At 43.7% G+C, this 18,004-nt stretch overlaps 1 protein-coding gene across 1 annotated transcript in view; it reads left to right on the forward strand.

The window, feature by feature from the left end:
• The window catches only part of LOC124550932 (bromodomain-containing protein DDB_G0280777-like), a 44,280-nt gene extending 26,753 nt beyond the window's left edge, over positions 1–17,527 (forward strand). The window contains exons 2-5 of the mRNA XM_047125732.1: positions 3,865–4,065; positions 8,125–8,488; positions 10,112–10,209; positions 14,590–17,527. Of these exons, the coding sequence (XP_046981688.1) occupies positions 3,865–4,065; positions 8,125–8,488; positions 10,112–10,209; positions 14,590–14,985 (1,059 nt within the window). The 3' untranslated portion in view covers positions 14,986–17,527. The remainder of the gene's footprint in view (positions 1–3,864; positions 4,066–8,124; positions 8,489–10,111; positions 10,210–14,589) is intronic.
• The last annotated feature ends 477 nt before the right edge of the window (positions 17,528–18,004 follow it).

The raw sequence follows: 18,004 nt of genomic DNA on the forward strand, positions 1-18,004 counted from the left end.
CAGGTTTAATTAGTTCTAAGTCTAGTGGACTGATGACCTCAGAAGTTAAGTCCCATAGTGCTCAGAGCCATTTTAGCCATTGAGTAGCAACGCATCGGTGCTCAAATCATCACCGAACCCTCTCCGTGTTTCACTCTTGGGCGTAAACTCGGGTAGAAGTTGGAAACAGTGTGAAACGAGACTCATCCGCCCAAACAACTTTCCACCATTCGTCTGTAGTGCGAATGGTTCAAAAGGCTCTGAGCAATATGGGACTTAACTTCTGAGGTCATCAGTCCCCTAGAACTACTTAAACCTAACTAACCTAAGGACATCACACACATCCGTGCCTGAGGTAGGAATCGAACCTGCGACCGTAGCGGTCGCGCGGTTCCAGACTGTAGCGCCTAGAACCGCTCGGCCACTCCTGCAGTTTGCATGGTTCCAGCACTGCTTTTTCCTGTTACCCGGCATTTGTACCGCTGATGACTGGTCTTGGAATACCAGCTCGCCCTGCAGTGCAATGCTTTTAGACCTCACTCCGCGAGTGCGACATTCTGTTCAGCGGTGATTTTTGAAACTGTCCTTTTTCGTCACAATCCTCTTCAATGAACGTTGAACGTCCGTCACGATCAGTAAACACAGGCTTTTATCCGTATTGTTGCTTAGCGGATAAATTTCTCTGCTTTCCCTGTATGGTTCAAATGGTTCAAATGGCTCTGAGCACTATGGGACTCAACATCTCAGGTCATCAGTCCCCTAGACTTAGAACTACTTAAACCTAAGGACACACATCCATGCCCGAGGCAGGATTCGAACCTGCGACCGTAGCAGCAGCGCGGTTCCGGACTGGAGCGCCTAGAACCGCTCGGCCACTGCGGCCGGCTTTCCCTGTATGGGGTATAATTCTTCCATATGGTGCATCTTGAAACACCAAACACTTCGGCTACTATGGTTACGGAAGTCAACAATTTGGCCACGTTTGAATTCAGTTAGCTCCGTCATAATGCACTCGCAAGCACAAGAGCACTGTTACGGCCACGACTGACCCTTACAACGTACTGATGTCATAGTACAAGTGCCTTTCGTGATGAAATAGAACATCGCAACTTGCAGGTTCCGCTAACATCTGCATTTATGCATTTCTCACGGCTTTACACACACTACGTGATCAAAAGTATCCGGACACTCCCCAAAACATACGTTTTCCATATTGGGTGCATTGTGCTGCCACCTACAGCCAGGTACTCCATATCAGCGACCTCAGTAGCCATTAGACATCGAGAGAGCAGAATGGGGCGCTCCGCGAGATTCACGGACTCTGAACGTGGTCAGGTGATTGATTGTGTCGCTTGTGTCATACGTCTGTACGCGAGATTTCCACACTCCTAAACATCCCTAGGTCCACTGTTTCCGATGTGATAGTGAAGTGGAAACGTGAAGGGACACGTACAGCACAAAAGCTTGCGGGTCGACCTCGACTGTTGAATAAGAGACCGCCGACAGTTGAAGAGGGTCGTCATGTGTAATAGGCAGACATCTATCCAGACCATCACACAGGAATTCCAAACTGCATCAGGATCCACTGCAAGTACTACGACAGTTAGGCGGGAGGTGAGAAGGATTTCATGATCCAGCGGCTGCTCATAAGCCACAAATAATGCCAACGCCTCGGTTGGTGCAAGGAGCATGAACATGGACGAGTGAACAGTGAGAAAACGTTGTGTTGAATGACGAATCACGGGTACAGAATGTGACGATCCGATGGCAGGGTGTGGGTATGGCGAATGCCCGGTGAACGTCATCTGGCTGCGTGTGTAGTGCCAACAGTAAAATTCGGAGGCGGTGTGTTATATTGTCGTCGTGTTTTTCATGAAGGGGGCTTGCACCCCTTTTTGTTTTGCGTGGCACTATCAAAGCACAGGCCTACATTGATGTTTTAAGCACCTTCTTGCTTCCCACTGTTGAAGAGCAATTCGGGAAAGGCGATTGCATCTTTCAACACGATCGAGTACCTGTTCATAATGCAGGCCGTGTAATGGACTGGCCTGCACAGATTCCTGACCTCAATCCTACAGAACAGCTTTGGGATGTTTTGGAACGCCGACATCGTTCCTCACCGACCGACAGGGATACCTCTCCTTAGTGGAGACTCCGTGAAGAATTGGCTGCCATTCCCCAAGAAACTTTCCAGCCTCTGATTGAACGTATGGCTGCGAGAGCAGAATCTGTCATGAAGGCTAAAGGTGGGCCAACAATATATTGAATTCCAGCATTACCTATGGATGCGACACGAACTTGTAAGTGATTTTCAGCCAGGTGTCCGGATACTTTTGATCACCTAGTGCATCTTTGTCCAACGTCTGTTTGGTGCAGTAGTACAGTACTTGTATAAACGATATGGTGTGACAGTCTTTGGTTAAATACTACGTCATCGTTGGTTTTTGTTTATTGCGGCGCTCTGGGAACCAGCATCTAAGGTGGTCAAATCAAGATATTCGTCTTCGTCCAGGACCTCTTTTGCAGCTGATTATCCTTTGAAGTATTTTTCGCCGCACCTGTTCATAATGCACGGCTTGTGGCGGAGTGGTTACACGACAATAACATCAGCAACTGAGGATTATAGCAGAGGATGAAAATACCGCATTAGTTGTAAATCATATCTATTTGTATTATTGTTGCGGATGTTCTGCCAACAGGATTGTTTCTAGTCTTCAAAAGAGGTTATGAGATCAATATCAACAAAAGTAAAAAAAAAAGGGTTAATGGAACGTAGTCCAATTAAATCAGAAGATGCTTTGTGGTTAGGAAATGAGCCGCTAAAAGTAGTGACGGGTTTTACTATTCGGGCAGTAAAGTTACTGATGATGGCCAAAGTAGACAGAATATGAAATGCAGACTGGCTATAGCAAGAAAACCGTTTCTGAAAAAGGGAAATTTTTGAATATGGAATATAAATTTAAGTGTTAGGAAGTCTTTTATGAAGGTATTTGCCTGGAGTGTAGCCTTGTACGCAAGTGAAACAATAAGCTCTTCAGGTAAGATCAGAACAGAACAAATTTGAAATTTGGCGCTACAGGTCTCCGTCATACCCACAACCGACTCTGCATCATTTACAATGGCGAAGGGAAAAAGATGGTCAGGGAAGTTGTACTGGTTAGTCAGCAGTGGTAATGGCTGGCGATCTGGTGCCAAGAAACTGAAAGGTCAGAGGATCGAGTACTGACCAGAGAATATTTCAATCTACTCATAACCTAGCCTTCCAATGGTGCGAAGATTCACCAGGATCGTCATGTATTTCAGACTCCATGTTACATGATAGGTCTCCTTTCACCAGTACAATGTCCGCCCCGGTAGCTGAGTGGTCAGCGTGACAGACTGTCAATCCTAGGGGCCCGGGTTCGATTCCCGGCTGGGTCGGAGATTTTCTCCGCTCAGGGACTGGGTGTTGTGTTGTCCTAATCATCATCATATCATCCCCATCGACGCGCAGGTCGCCGAAGTGGCGTCAAATCGAAAGACCTGCACCAGGCGAACGGTCTACCCGACGGGAGGCCCTAGCCACACGACATTTCCATTTTACCAGTACAATTATTGGGGTATTTTAGGGACACTCAACCTGACGCCATGAAGTCCAGTTGAAAGACTTCCAGCAGATCACAGAATATTTCAGTCTACTCTTAACCTAGCCTTCCAATGATGCAAAGATTCACCAGGATCGCCATGTATTTAAGACTCAATGTTATATTATAGGTCTCCTTTCACCAGTACCGTGAAGTCCAGTTGAAAGACGTGCAGCAGATCACTGTAATTATGATAGTCAGTAGCAGAGTTCACTGACAAGGAACAGCCTAACAGAGGATACGTGTATCTGTGGTTTTGCAGATGAGGACAAGCGGCGGCGTGGTGTGCTGGGTGGCGGTGTGTGCCTGCCTGGTGGCGCAGCTGGCGGCAGCTGCCGAGGAACAGCAGCGGCAGATCCGGCTGGAGGACATTGAGCGCGACACCCTCAGCAGCGCCAAGGAGAGACAGCAGCTGCAGCAGCAGCCGCAGCCCCAGCAGCAGCAGCTGTACGCGCAGCAGCAGGTCAGCTCCCGCCCTCCCAGCTGTACACTCTCCCTCACCTGTCAGCGATCCTAAGGAGGGAACTTACAAGGGAACCTCCCCATTGCACCCCCCTCAGATTTAGTTATAAGCTGGCACAGTGGATAGGCCTTAAAATGCTGAACACAGATCAATCGAGAAAACAGGAAGAAGTTGTGTGGAACTATGAAAAAAATAACCAAAATATACAAACTGAGTAGTTCATGCGAAAGATAGGCAACATCAAGGACAATGTGAGCTCAGGAGCACCGTGGTCCTGTGGTAAGCGTGAGCGGCTGCGGAACGAGAGGGCCTTGGTTCAAGTCTTCCCTCGAGTGCAAAGTTTACTTTCCTTATTTCTGCAAAGATGATCGTTCGTTCATTGACGTCTCTGTTCACTGTAATAAGTTTAGTGTCTGTGTTTTGCGACCGCACCGCAAAACTGTGCGAGTGTTATTGAAGTCGGGAGCTATATTTGCTGGATTCATATTGCCCACGGAATACATCTCATGTATTTAATGCACTCTCGTGCAAAGTAGCGAACAGTCAACTGCCAGCCAGGGAGCCTCGTTAGCAGGAATACTCTCTCTTCTGTGCGCTGTAGTCGACTGACGTCGTGTGTTTCGATGTTTGTTTATGTGTAGCGTCCCCATACTACGGCGTAGTTACCTCGCATCGGACGGACGGACGGACGGACAGATAATAATTGTCTGAAAATAAAAAAAAAAAACTTTTCACATGAGTGAATACTTGAACCGAAGACCTCTCGCTCCGTAGCCACTCACGCTAACCACGGGTCCACGGTGCTCCTGAGCTCAGGTTGTCCTTGATGTTGCCTATCTTTCGCATGGACTACTCAGTTTGTATATTTTGCTTATTTTTTTCATAGTTCCACACAACTTCTTCCTGTTTCCTCGATTGATCTGTGTTCAGTTTTTCAAGACCTATCCACTGTGCCAACTTATAACTAAATCTGAGGGAGGTGCGATGGGGAGGTTCCCTTGTTAGTAGGCTCACTTTTGGTAAGGAATTCATTTCCAGAAGTGTCCCATTTCAACATGAAATACAGGGTGTCCGAAAAGTCTTACCCGGATTACATAAATTGATAACTCAGGCTAGAAGTAAGATACAAATATGAAACTGGTGTCTAATTGTTTACAAACTATCTAAGTTTTTTCACACATCAGTAAACTTCCACATGAGCACCCTTGGTAGCACGTAGCACATGTAGGCGATATTCAGTTTCCGTCCACACATTAGCCAACATAACTGGAGGGATCGATTCAACGACTGTGGTTATTCGTTGCCGCAGGGTTTCGAGATCTGGTACACGTATTCGGTAGACCTCGTCCTTGACATAACCCCACAAAAAGAAGTCTAATGGGGCTATGTCAGGAGAGCGTGGAGGCCAAACCGTTGGCCCATCACGACCAATCCATCGCCCAGGAAAGGTCATATCGAGATAGGCACGGACGTCCAAACCCCAATGAGGCGGTGCACCGTCTTGCTAAAACAAGACATCGGAGTGATACTGAAGCAGCTGAGGAACAGCATACAGTTGCAACATGTCCAGATACACTGCAGATGTGATGGTAGCCTCAGCGAAGCAGAATGGCCCGATAATTCGATCGTGCAATAGCACGCACCAAACATTCACCTTTGGACTGCCTCTGGTGCACTCCATGACCTCGCCAGGGGGTTGTGAACCTCAAATGCGCACATTATGGCTATTCACTACTCCACTGACGATAAAGGTCGCTTCGTCAGAAAAGGCAATTCGTCTGAGATGACCATCATCGGCCCCAGTACGTGATAGCATTTCGACCTCAAAGTCATATCGACGTGTACTGTCATTGAGCATCAGTGGAAGTGGAAGTTTACTGATGTATGAAAAAAACTTTGATGGTTTGTAAACAATTAGACACCAGTTCCATATTTGTATCTTACTTCTAGCCTGAGTTATCAATTCATGTAATCAGGGAAAGACTTTTCGGACACCCTGTATAGTTGAAGACTAGGTTAATTAATGACAGAGTTGCACAAAGCACGTATCAAGGAGGTGTTCAAAAATGGTTCAAATGGCTCTGAGCACTATGGGACTTAACATCTGAGGTCATCAGTCCCCTAGAACTTAGAACTACTTAAACCTAACTAACCTAAGGACATCACACACATCCATGCCCGAGGCAGGATTCGAACCTGCGACCGTAGCGGTCGCGCGATTCCACACTGTAGCGCCTCGAAGCGCTCGGCCACTCCGGCCGGCTCAAGGAGGTGTTCAGGATTGCCTCAGTCCCCCACATGTCATTATTATCCAACTGCAACAATGACTGTGGAAAACTGGTACATTACCAACTTGGAGGGCTGACTGTGGTGCTGCATAGATGTGCACCAGCGTTTGTGGACAGTGTCATGGCAGCATGTGTCACAGATACAACCTGTGCAAATAACTGCAGGGTCAGCACGTGGAACAACTCCTGTGGAGTACACAGATCAGGGCTCATTGCCTCTGCTGTGTGCAGACCATGAAGCGGGGTGTCTGAAAGTAATTTATCTACCAAGTCCCCTCTACAACCCCTAAAAGCCTCTAACAGCAAATTGAATCACCCAGTATATGAATGTTGGACAATTACTGATACTTGCATAATGTTGGGAGTTTAAACAGCGATCTGTCAGTAACGATACTAAAGTCTCTGAAACATCGTATCATCAGTGTTATAGAAAAAAATAGTGACCATCAATGTTGCCAAAAAAATAAAAAAATATGGAAGTTATATGCGATTTCAGTCTTTCTCGGTGTATTCCACTGATGAATTCTTCTCAGGTTATCAGCCGTGTGGTGGCGTCGTCTTGTCGCAACGTTTCAGTGAGTTACGTACCCATCTTCTCCAGAAGATGTTGGGTACCAAACTCACTGAAACGTTGCGAGAAGACTACGCCACCACACAGCTGATTACGCGAGAAGAATTCATCAACATGCAACAATATGCAAGTTGCTTGCTGCCGCTATCAGTAAGTATTTCGTAATTTACACACTATGTTTCCTTATCGCATCATCATATGACACCAGTGCAACACGTTTACGACTTGTCAAATGTGACGATGGGAGACAGCGGGGGGGGGGGGGGGGGGGAGAGGGAGGGAGGGGGAGACGAGAATTATTTTTGAATGAATTTTCTTGTAGTAAAGACTTCACTGATCCCTATCATGCAGTTCATGCTTTCATGGTGTCAGCTAGTGTGGCAACACAGGTAAACAGAGAAATCAAATTTGATTTACGGATTAAGCATTCCAAAAAAAAGGACAAGAAAAGTATAATTTGAAAACAGGAACAGATACAGATCTACCACTACAGTTCATTTAATAGCTCGAAGATGTCCTTCTATATCTTAAACAAGATCCATTAGAAGCGTGGAATCACTCGCATGTTGTAACTATATAAAGCTACAAAAGCTGCAAGAAATTACTCTTATATACATCAACTGTAAAGCTGTATAATCGGCTTATGAAAGATTATTCTCAAAAGCAGGTATTTGAACACTTACTATGTACCTACATGTTTAGTTTGACGTTGATATTACATCAGAATATTTTATGATCTGAAGATCACAGTAGCTGAAACCGGTCCTAGTGAAATGTAAAAATTTATGTGATCAAGACGGACCTGTAAAATAAAGTGGCAAACAAATGATCACAGACTCATTTTTAGACTTTATGCCTTGAACTGACAGGTATTTTGTGTCATCAACACTAAAGGGTGAAGATGAAATTTCTCTCACGAGTATTATTTTTACAGTAGGTGGACAAAAAGGAGTGGTTTCTGTAACCTCTATTCTTGCTGTATGTCTTGATTAACAAGTATGATATGAGATATATTTGTATACTGCTATTTACGCCACTATAAATTTATGATTTGTCACCATTCTTAAGAAAATCGATGTTCCTAGTTATAATTGTCAGATACTGATGTTTAGATACTGATGATAAAATAAAAATCAGCATCAGTGCTTTACAACATTGCACAGCCCCACATGTGTACACAAGTAATGCTCCTTTTGGCAGGTCCAGCAGGTGCCACAACAGCAGCAGATCCCCCTGGGCTACGCGCAGCTAGCGGAGCTGCAGCAGCAGCAGCAGCAGCTGTTCAGCCCAGCCACACTGCAGCAGCTGGCGGCCGCCTACCAGCCACAGGTAGCACAACACGTCCCCGCTGCGGCGGCTGCACAGGCGCCGCAGCTGCCGGGACAGCAGGTACTCTACGTGTCGCCCGCACAGGCACAGCAGCTGCAGCTGCAGGCACAACGGCAGCTGCTGGGTGGGGCGGCAGGTGCCGGCCTCCCCGTGTCTGCGTTCTACCAAGCACAGCAGCAGCCGGCAGCTGCAGCTGCTGCCGCTCTCCAGTACCAGCCAGCTGCTGCTATCCCAGGTGGGTCCGAGCGGACATACCAGAAATATCACGATTTGAATCTCACATCTTTTCGCTGACTTTTTTTAGTCTTAGAAAGGCATCTTGTCATTGATCTTCTCATTTTTTTGGGTCATCAGTTGAGTGGCGTGATGGACTCCACGACGACTTCCTCTCTTGTGCCAACCTCTTCATCATACAGTAGGCTGTTCTGGCACTACCCCACAGGGCAGGGCATCCTTCCACATTCTTCATGGGACTCGTGGGCAGCTAGTGTAGGTTACTCGCTAGATAACCCTATTGAACATGTCCTACTCATGAGTGAGCTAACTGGGAGCCCCTGCACATGGCGTTTGAGTGTATGTGCTGCGACTCAGCTACTACACTGCGTGTGCATCAACCATTTGCCCACCCGTGGCCACTTGCTCCTGTGGCTGCCTGGCCGATCTTAGAGTATTACTTGCACCATCTTTGCTTCCATATTTGAATTGTCAGTGTGGCAGAATGCCATACGAGGATCCCAGGTTCGATTCCCGGCTGGGTCGGAGATTTTCTCCGTTCAGGGACTGGGTGTTGTGTTATCTTTATCATCATTTCATCCTCATCGTCACGCAAGTCGCCAATGTGGCGTCACCTAAAGAGACGTGCACCAGGCGAGCGGCCTACCCGACGGGAGGCCCTTGCCACATGACATTTCATTTTACTTGCACCATTGTCCTCAATTATTTCTTGGATGTATTCCAATCTGCACCTCCCCTACAGCTTTTACCATCTTTCTGTACTGCCACGAAAATTTCAGCTTTTAGTCCATTTCCTATCCTCTTGATTCTTCTTATAGTCAGTATTTTCCACAAATTCTTTTTGTCGCCTATTTCACCGAGACCTTTCTCGTTTTTCTTGTCAGTTTATTTTCAGCACCATTCTGTGGCATCAGTCTTTTTTTGAGTTTGCCTTCTTGTTGCGCCTCTTGCCTAATTTTTGTGTTACTGGCCTTTTAAGGTCCTTCATCACTTCCCGGCAGTTTTTTAGTTTTAACGTAAACATCAGTTCTTGTTAATAAGATGACTTAAACGACAGTGTTTTGGAACCTTGTACGACGTTCACGATGGTTAAATCATTATTCTAAAGTTTTATTTCATTTCCTTGATCGCCCCTTCTATGAACGAGTTGCATGTTAATTATTTTATTGTCCTCAGATTATTTACACACTTGTGTTTGACATCTCATCTTGACACAAAGAGCTAAACAACTAACAATGTAAATACGCCACACATGTAGCCGTGGTATTTGACACATATTTGACAGACAAGAGACATACGTTGCGTCCAATGTTTTGATATGCATATTTATTAACAAATTAACCAATAATCTCAAAGCAAACTCACTCACTCACCCCCCCCCCCCTCTTTCTCTCTCTCTCTGTCTCTCTCTCTCTTTCTCTCTCCCTCTCGCCTTCTCTCTCTCACTCACACACACACACACACACACACACACACACACACACACACACACACACACACACACAGATTTGTTTCTTTCCACCTCTAGTCTTCACTTACCAGTCAGATCGTGCCTTAAGCGTGTGCTCTACCTTCCTTCCGGCCTGGACCAGCTGAAAGTACCTCCCCCCCTCCTATCTTACAGGAGCTGCGCTGGCAGGCGCCGCCTACCCGCAGCAGTACCTGCAGCAGTTCGCACAGGCGCCCGTTGTCAACATCCCAGCACAGAGGGCGCAGTACAAGGTACGTAGCATTCCGTCTAGCACTGCTTGTCTACTCGCACTGGGTATTACTCGCTGCAGTTGATGTGATGTCTCAGACGGTAAAATCAGGTGGTTCTCTTGTACTATAACACTTCACTGACCAGTTCTAAACTTACGGTCTCATTTGCTTTCTCTGCAAGATGTTGTTGTTTAATTTGCTACGATATTACTTTCATTCGTTGTAAAATAACACTTGCCGTTAAAAGCCATGCTTTTCTTTGTTCTGTAATACCTTTAAATAAGCAAGTAAAGTGGATATACCGGGTGATCAAAAAGTCAGTATAAATTTGAAAACTGAATAAATCATGGAATAATGTAGATAGAGAGGTACAAATTGACACACATGCTTGGAATGACATGGGGTGTTATTAGAGCGGAAGAGCTACAAAAGTTCAATAAATGTCCTACAGATGGCGCTTCATCTGATCAGAATAGCAATAATTAGCATAACAAAGTAACGCAAAGCAAAGGTGATGTTCTTTACAGCAAATGCTCAATATGTCCACCATCATTCCTCAACAATAGCCGTAGTCGAGGACTGATGTTGTGAACAGCACTGTAAAGCATGTCCTGAGTTATGGTGAGGCATTGGCGTCGGATGTTGTCTTTCGGCATCCCTAGAGATGTCGGTCGATCACAATACACTTGCGACTTCAGGTAACCCCAAAGCCAATAATCGCACGGACTGAGGTCTGCGGACCTGGGAGGCCAAGCATGACGAAAGTGGCGGCTGAGCACACGATCATCACCAAACGACGCGCGCAAGAGATCTTTCACGCATCAAGCAATATGTGGCGGAGCGCCATCTTGCATAAATATTGTACGTTCCAGTAGGTGTTTTATTTTTGTTCTAATAAAACCCCATGTCATTCCAAGCATGTGTTTCAATTTTTACCTCTCTATCTACATTATTCCGTGGTTTATTAAGTTTTAAAATTTATACTGATTTTTTGATCACCCGGTACTTATAAACGCACTTGTATCTAATATATAATCAAATAATGATTTATATTAAATATGATAAATACAGTCGGCACTCTAGAACAGTGCACTGACTCTGCGAACTATCTGTAACGTCGTATCTTCGTTGACAATATGTAAGATACCTTTTTCATTCTTTGTTACTGAACGTTTCTTTTTTCAATGTGTCTGTGAACCATAAGTCGTGTGATTGATGCTTAATACGCGAGTGTTTCGGCGTAAGAGAAGAACAAGAAATCCGTGATACATATTTCTTAATCTGTCATTCACCATAGAGAGAGATACATTATAAAAGTTACTAAAATTCACGTCTTTACGTAACAGTAAAGGTACGAGAACAATGAAGAAACTTTCGCCCTACACATCGCAACCATCACCCAAAAATACCATAATACTCCAAAAACTTCCTTTAGAGCGGGAATTATTTCTCTAAATGCGTCGCAGAGGATATGAATGAAGGAAAATCCTTCCAGGCAGCAAAAATATGTTATTTCATAATAAAAACCTTGTTTATGCAGTCCAGTGCTTTCACGAACCACTTCTAATGAGTCAAGTAGATCTGCAATGTTACTATCGCCACACAGAAAAGTTGTGCCCATGACGTCCATTATTCAGAAAGTGAATTATGCACACGGGGAACGATATTGATCATAATGTGCAGTCCTGAAGAACTCCTATATTAATCTGTATTGATTTTCGCAAGTGTTTCACTACTAACAGTTTGAGGTTTATGTTAGGTTCACTCTTTGTACCCTGTATGCTACATTTGATCAAAATCAGTTATTAGCTGCAAGTCTTGTTCCTAAAGATTCTATATTATTCTGTACAATGTTATGGTCAAGAGTATCAAAAATCATGTGCAGTTCTAAGAATATGCACGCAAGGCACTCACCCTCGTCAAGAGAATCAAGTAGCACTTTTGTAAATTCTACTATGGTTGATTCTTGTTTCTACCAATGTGTTATGTACTTATGGGGTTGTCTTCATTCAAGTAGTTTATTAATATGCCTTCTATAATTTATTCTTGTGTTTTTTAGAATGATAACTGCAACAAAATAGGTCTCCACGGTTCTCTAGGTTTCCTGCATTACCTTTCTTTAGAACTATTGTTTATTTTAAATAGTCTGCAAAGTTCCGTAGTGGGAATGAATCGTTAACTGGTTTTCCTAAGGGAACTTGTATGCTGTGTATGTACAGTTATTGATACTTCGTGCTCTATGGTTGGTAATCCCGTCATTATACTCTCAGTGAATACTCCTTCACAGGTGCCATATCTGTTCCTGGGAATTTCTTTTGTAATTTCTCTGCAACAATTGAAAAATTCTGATTCACAACTTTGGTTACCTAGTGTCATCAGTTAATACTTTATCTCCATCTCTCATAAGTACACCAATACGCTTTCATTCACGAAAGATTCGTTCTAGATTGAAGTTCGACTGTAAAAGAATTTTTCCCCACAAGTATTTGGATTTATGGTAGGACAGGACGTGGGATAAAGCTTCTGATAATCAGTCTGATATTCAGTATGCCAGTGTCCTGGGACTAAACTGTCTGTGGTCCAGGTGCTACTTTGGAAGACCAGCCTATTTATCCAGGCTGCGTTCAGCTTAGTCATTTACATCTACACCAGTAGTCTGTAAATCAATGTGAAAGGCATGTCAGAGTGAGCTTCTCATTTTACCATTTTTTAGGGTTTCTTCCGTCTCCAATCATTTATGAAGAGCGATACGATTGATTGCTTAAACACTTCTATGCACGCTGTAATTAATTTTGTATGCTGCGAGCCGGAGTATACTCCTAGATTCCTTAGTTAAAGCTGTTTCTTGAAAGTTTGTAAGAAGGCTTTCTCAGACAAGTTTCCGTCTTTCTTCAAGAGTCTGCTAGTTAGGCTTCTTCACCATGGCGCTCTCCCATAGGTGAAACCAGCCTGTAACCGTGAGTGCGCCCCTTCTCTGTATACGTTCATTTTCCCCTGTTACTCTTATTTGGTATGGGTCCCAAACACTTTAACCTTATCCTAGAATGGGTCGCACGAGTTCTTTGTGAGCAAACTTCAACAGTGATACCGCAACGAGCAGTATTTGTTTCGTCCGATTGCATCTATACATTGCAAATTGAAATCGCAGATATCTTCCGAAACGCCAGAGAAAAACGCCTGACAACTCTTAGGACAGACAGCCTGTACATTCACTAGTGAAGTTCATCTTACGTAATCAATCACAATTTGAGAAGAACATTGATGCCCATATCTATAACAATATAAGAAAAAGAGAGCTTCGTTATGCACTCTTTAAGTTGTTAGTGGCTCAATACATATAAAAAGAAAACAAATTTTTCTTTGTCCAATAACATAAAATGTCTGATAAGTAGCAAAGCAACTTTTAAATCTAATCCAATATCATTTCTTCTGGGCAACTCCTTCTTTCCCATAGACAAATTATTATTTAAATGTTAGTACATTGTAAAAAAAGATAAAGAAAGACGTTAGATTTATGTGTAGTTGTGTAATACGATCATTAACGTTACATTTAGGTGAGTGTGCCATTTAGGAACTTGTAAATGGCCAGCATGTATCTATTCACGGAAAATAATCTAATAATGACTTGTTTCACATTATTTCGTAAAAAGTCGCTCAAATGGTCTGTGAAACATGTAACTGACTGACTAACTAAATGCGATGGCTATTCGGAAAGTAACGTCCGAATGGTCGCAAAATGGAAACCATTTTGAAAATCAAAGTTATTTTATATGCAGTAGTTAGCTACAACTTCCAGTTACTTCTCTACATAGTTGTCTATCCAACTTAGACATTTGTTGTAGCGTTGTACGAACTTCCAATACGCTCCTAAAAGAAGATAGCCGCCTGTGCTGTACCCCAATACTGTAAGCTGTTCTGTAACTCCTTGTCTGTGCCAAAATGTTGCCTGCATAGCCAGGTTCTTGTGAGCAGAGATAAAACTCAGGGGTAGCCAGCTCTGGGATGTATGGTGGGTGATCAAACATTTCCCACCAAAAACGCTTTAGGACCGTCTTCATTGTTCCTGAAGACTGTGGCTGAGAACTGTCATGAAGAAGGAAATGCATATTATTTGGGCTATATGACAGCAGGCGAATTTTTTTGTCAGAACCTCGTACTTGGCGGGAGACACTATTTTCTACACATCTTTACGTGCTCACTGTGTGCTCAGAACTTAAAAGAGCAAATTGACGCAATCGACAGGCATACTAGTACACTGCCCAACACATCTGTCCAAAGCTTCATCTGATTTTCACTGTGGTTTTGCATTTCGCGCCTGATCTGACTTTCCTTTCAGAACAGCCCTCGTAATTAAGTCACAGCTTGGGCACAGGACAGACTACAGCTGTGCTCTGTTTGCAGGTTCCAGCAGCCGCCCCCGCAGCTGCGGCTCAGCAGCAGTTCTACATCTCCCCGGAGCAGCTGCAGCAGTACCAGCAGCCCCAGCAGCAGCAGGTGCAGTACGACTACAGCGCCCTCCTGCAACAGCAGCAGCTGCAGCAGCAGCAGCTGCAACAGCAGCAGCTGCAACAGCAGCAACTGCAACAGCAGCTGCAGCAGCAGGCCAAGCCCGACTACAACGCACTCGCCCAGCAGCAGGTGCAGCAGCACCTGAAGAGCGCACACGTCAAGTCCACGGCCGCCCCTCCAGCCAAGCAGCAGCAGCAGAGCCAGAGCGGTTTCGTGCCCATCCAGGCCCCCACCCTGAGGCACCCGGGCAGGGGGGTCAGCTTCAGCCACTACCGCCAGGGTGCTTAACGTCACAGTGGTCCCCCACTGGGGTTTCCCAGCAAGGGCCCAGCTCAGTTCCAAAATGCATCACTTCACGCAACACTACTGTGCATTACAAGCCTATGTGGGCACAAACTCCCGAGAGTCCATTGGTATACCCAACAGCATTGTTAATGGATACCAGTGCTGTGTTGACAAAATGAATAACTGGCCCATCACTATAACTGGGTACACGAAGCAAGGTGCTTCAGGAAAATATGTTATTTGTGTCGTGTCCTAATCTATTTGTCACTGGCTTCACTTCACTTATCATATGTCACTTTTAACTCGACAATCATATGTCTCATCATAGCATTTGCTCCACTCATCCACATTATCAAATCACAATCGATTGTTAGGGCCGACAGTGTTTTTGGAAGACACAAGTGAAAACTGAACAGCTATCTCAAATGGGTTCACCAATCAAGAGACTTGGGAAAACATGTTACTTGTGTTGTGTCCTACACCACTGGTAGAAGATTATGTATCGAAATCCCGAGTTCACATCACCTGTCGTATACCCATTTCTAATTCTACAATCATATACTTCGCAATAACATTTGCTCTAGCCATGCCACATCACCATGTCCAAACTGCATCCCCGACAATAACTGTGTATTCAGGACCTAAACAATTAGAAGTCTCAACAATTAACATATTTTAGTGTCTTACTATGGTAAGTGTGAGAACAGGGGGCCAACCATCACAGCTCCATTTCCCATCTACAAACCTTGAAAGGAAACATCTCATATGTAGAGTAGTGCCTTTGCTCATAATCCACAATCAACTCACACATCACGCAGCTGTTATCTCGTATCGCCACTAACTAACTAATCATACAATGCTTGTTGCTTGCAAATAGGGAGTTGGGCTTCATAATCCATCATTCATTGCAGCATCATGCTTACATACAACGCTAGCCAAAAACCATGAGATTCTTTGATAGTGCACAAAATTGGGATGTGTGAAATTTATTGTCAACTACAGTGGCGCTAATAAATAATCCAAGCTTTACGGAGGATATTCGTAACAAAGGTGAATCTTCTCTGTAAAATACTGTTTTCTTTTTACTACACAGTGTGTCAAAACGGCGGAAGACACAAACGTACAAGAATTTGTTTTCTTGTGTTAACTACTGGGCGAACAGTCTCGGCTATATCAACTGTGCATCCGTCACCCAACACATATTCTGTAGTTGCCACTGTATCATGTACATATCCAAGTCAAATAGCATCGCAGTATCCATTCATCAGCGCAATTAACCTCACAAACCACGCACTCACCTGCACCTAACTGTCATATTGTCCATCATCGCTAGATTTTGTGAGGAACTATGGACCTCATTCAATCACAAAAGTGAGTGAACTATCTTAACTGTTTAAACTAAGACTGAATTTTATTGTCACATATCGCTTACACCATTCATTGCCACTTATCATTCATGCGCGTCATTAAAGGTACCTGGTTATGTGTCCTAAAATAATCTTTTTCTGCTTTTTATTAAGTCCATGTTTTATTCCCATTCAGATAAAAAAAATAATAATCCGGGAAAGTATATCCAACTATGGATAAGGCTTCATATTCGGAAGTATGTGTAACCTTTTCATTCCCAGGAGAGTTATGGTAGTGATTATTAACTGGCATTTACGTTCCTCATGTCGTTTCACGATCACAGGATTTTATAACTAACCATCGTTGTACAGCAGCTCATCAGAGTAGACATAGATTAGATGTTCATGTATTCCGTTTGCATATAAGGCTTAGGCTTAATAATCTGTATAAAGAAGATTGCCATCCCTGTAATCAGTATTCATGTACACAATTCATCGGTTTCTTAATCACGTCACTTCATCGATCACGCTTTGCTACTGGTCCACATATCACGAACCATCAGCACCATTCATTGCCATTCGCGACGTCTAGAGTATCTTGAATCGTAAAGAACACAGGTTCTAAATATTCACTAGGATAATACTCTAACTGCACACACGTAAACATCGCCTCATACACCACTGCATAGATCATCATCACATTTCATAAACGGTCCTGGAGCTGTAAGTGCTGTTACTACATGAAACATCCTGCGGATTAATATTTCAAGAGTGAACTATGAAACTTGCTTACTAAAAGAGTTCTTTCATTACCATAGATTTCATTACATTAACTCATTTTACTTAGAGAGCCAGAAGAAGCTCCAAATGTAAGTGCTCTCGACATCATTTTTCATTAATTGGACCATTCTGACAATGGAACTGCACTCAAGAATGAAAAGTAAGGGCGTAATGCACAGTTTGGAGTTGTTGAATACTCTGAGTGAGAGAAATGCTGTTTCGTTCTCCCATAAACAATTCTCACATCATTTTGGGAGCTGGACTCTGTAGGTGCTTGTCTCTGACGCATGTAAATGCTTGTCTTTCATTATTGTTTAGGAGCTCATAAGATGTAGCTCCACGTGCTTTCCTGTTATGTTTACATTCGTATGAAATATGTATGATTGCACTGTATTTTACCTATTTGTACTTTTTTGTAATAAAACATTTCCTTCTCGGATGTTCAGTGTTTACCCATGCATGTCCCGGATAAACAGAATTTCGCTTCATAAATTGAGCATGCCGAATAAGCATGTCAGCCACAGAATAAATCACGGAAATACTGTGTAACACCGCCTCTGTTCTTCATAGCGGTCTCAGTTCGGCGAGAAGCTAGAAGAAGCTAGGTGTTCTATGATGTTTCCATACTTTAAACTATGTACGATGAGAATTTTACATTAATTATTTTCATTGCGTAGGTAAGAACATTATAAGATGAATACTTTGCAGGAGGCCAAATAAATGTTTCATTTTATTTTAGATGAGCGCCAGGCTCCCTAGAACTCTACAATTTCACGAAATAAAGTCCAGGCCAGAATTCACCTATCTGCCCCCAATGGTACCGCTGAAAATATCTGACCTCTCGCAAATTTGAATTACTGAAATACTCAAACTCAAATTGAATAAGGATTTGAAAT

This window comes from Schistocerca americana, chromosome 9, assembly GCF_021461395.2.
Source record: "Schistocerca americana isolate TAMUIC-IGC-003095 chromosome 9, iqSchAmer2.1, whole genome shotgun sequence".
NCBI classification, from domain to species: Eukaryota; Metazoa; Arthropoda; class Insecta; order Orthoptera; family Acrididae; genus Schistocerca; species Schistocerca americana.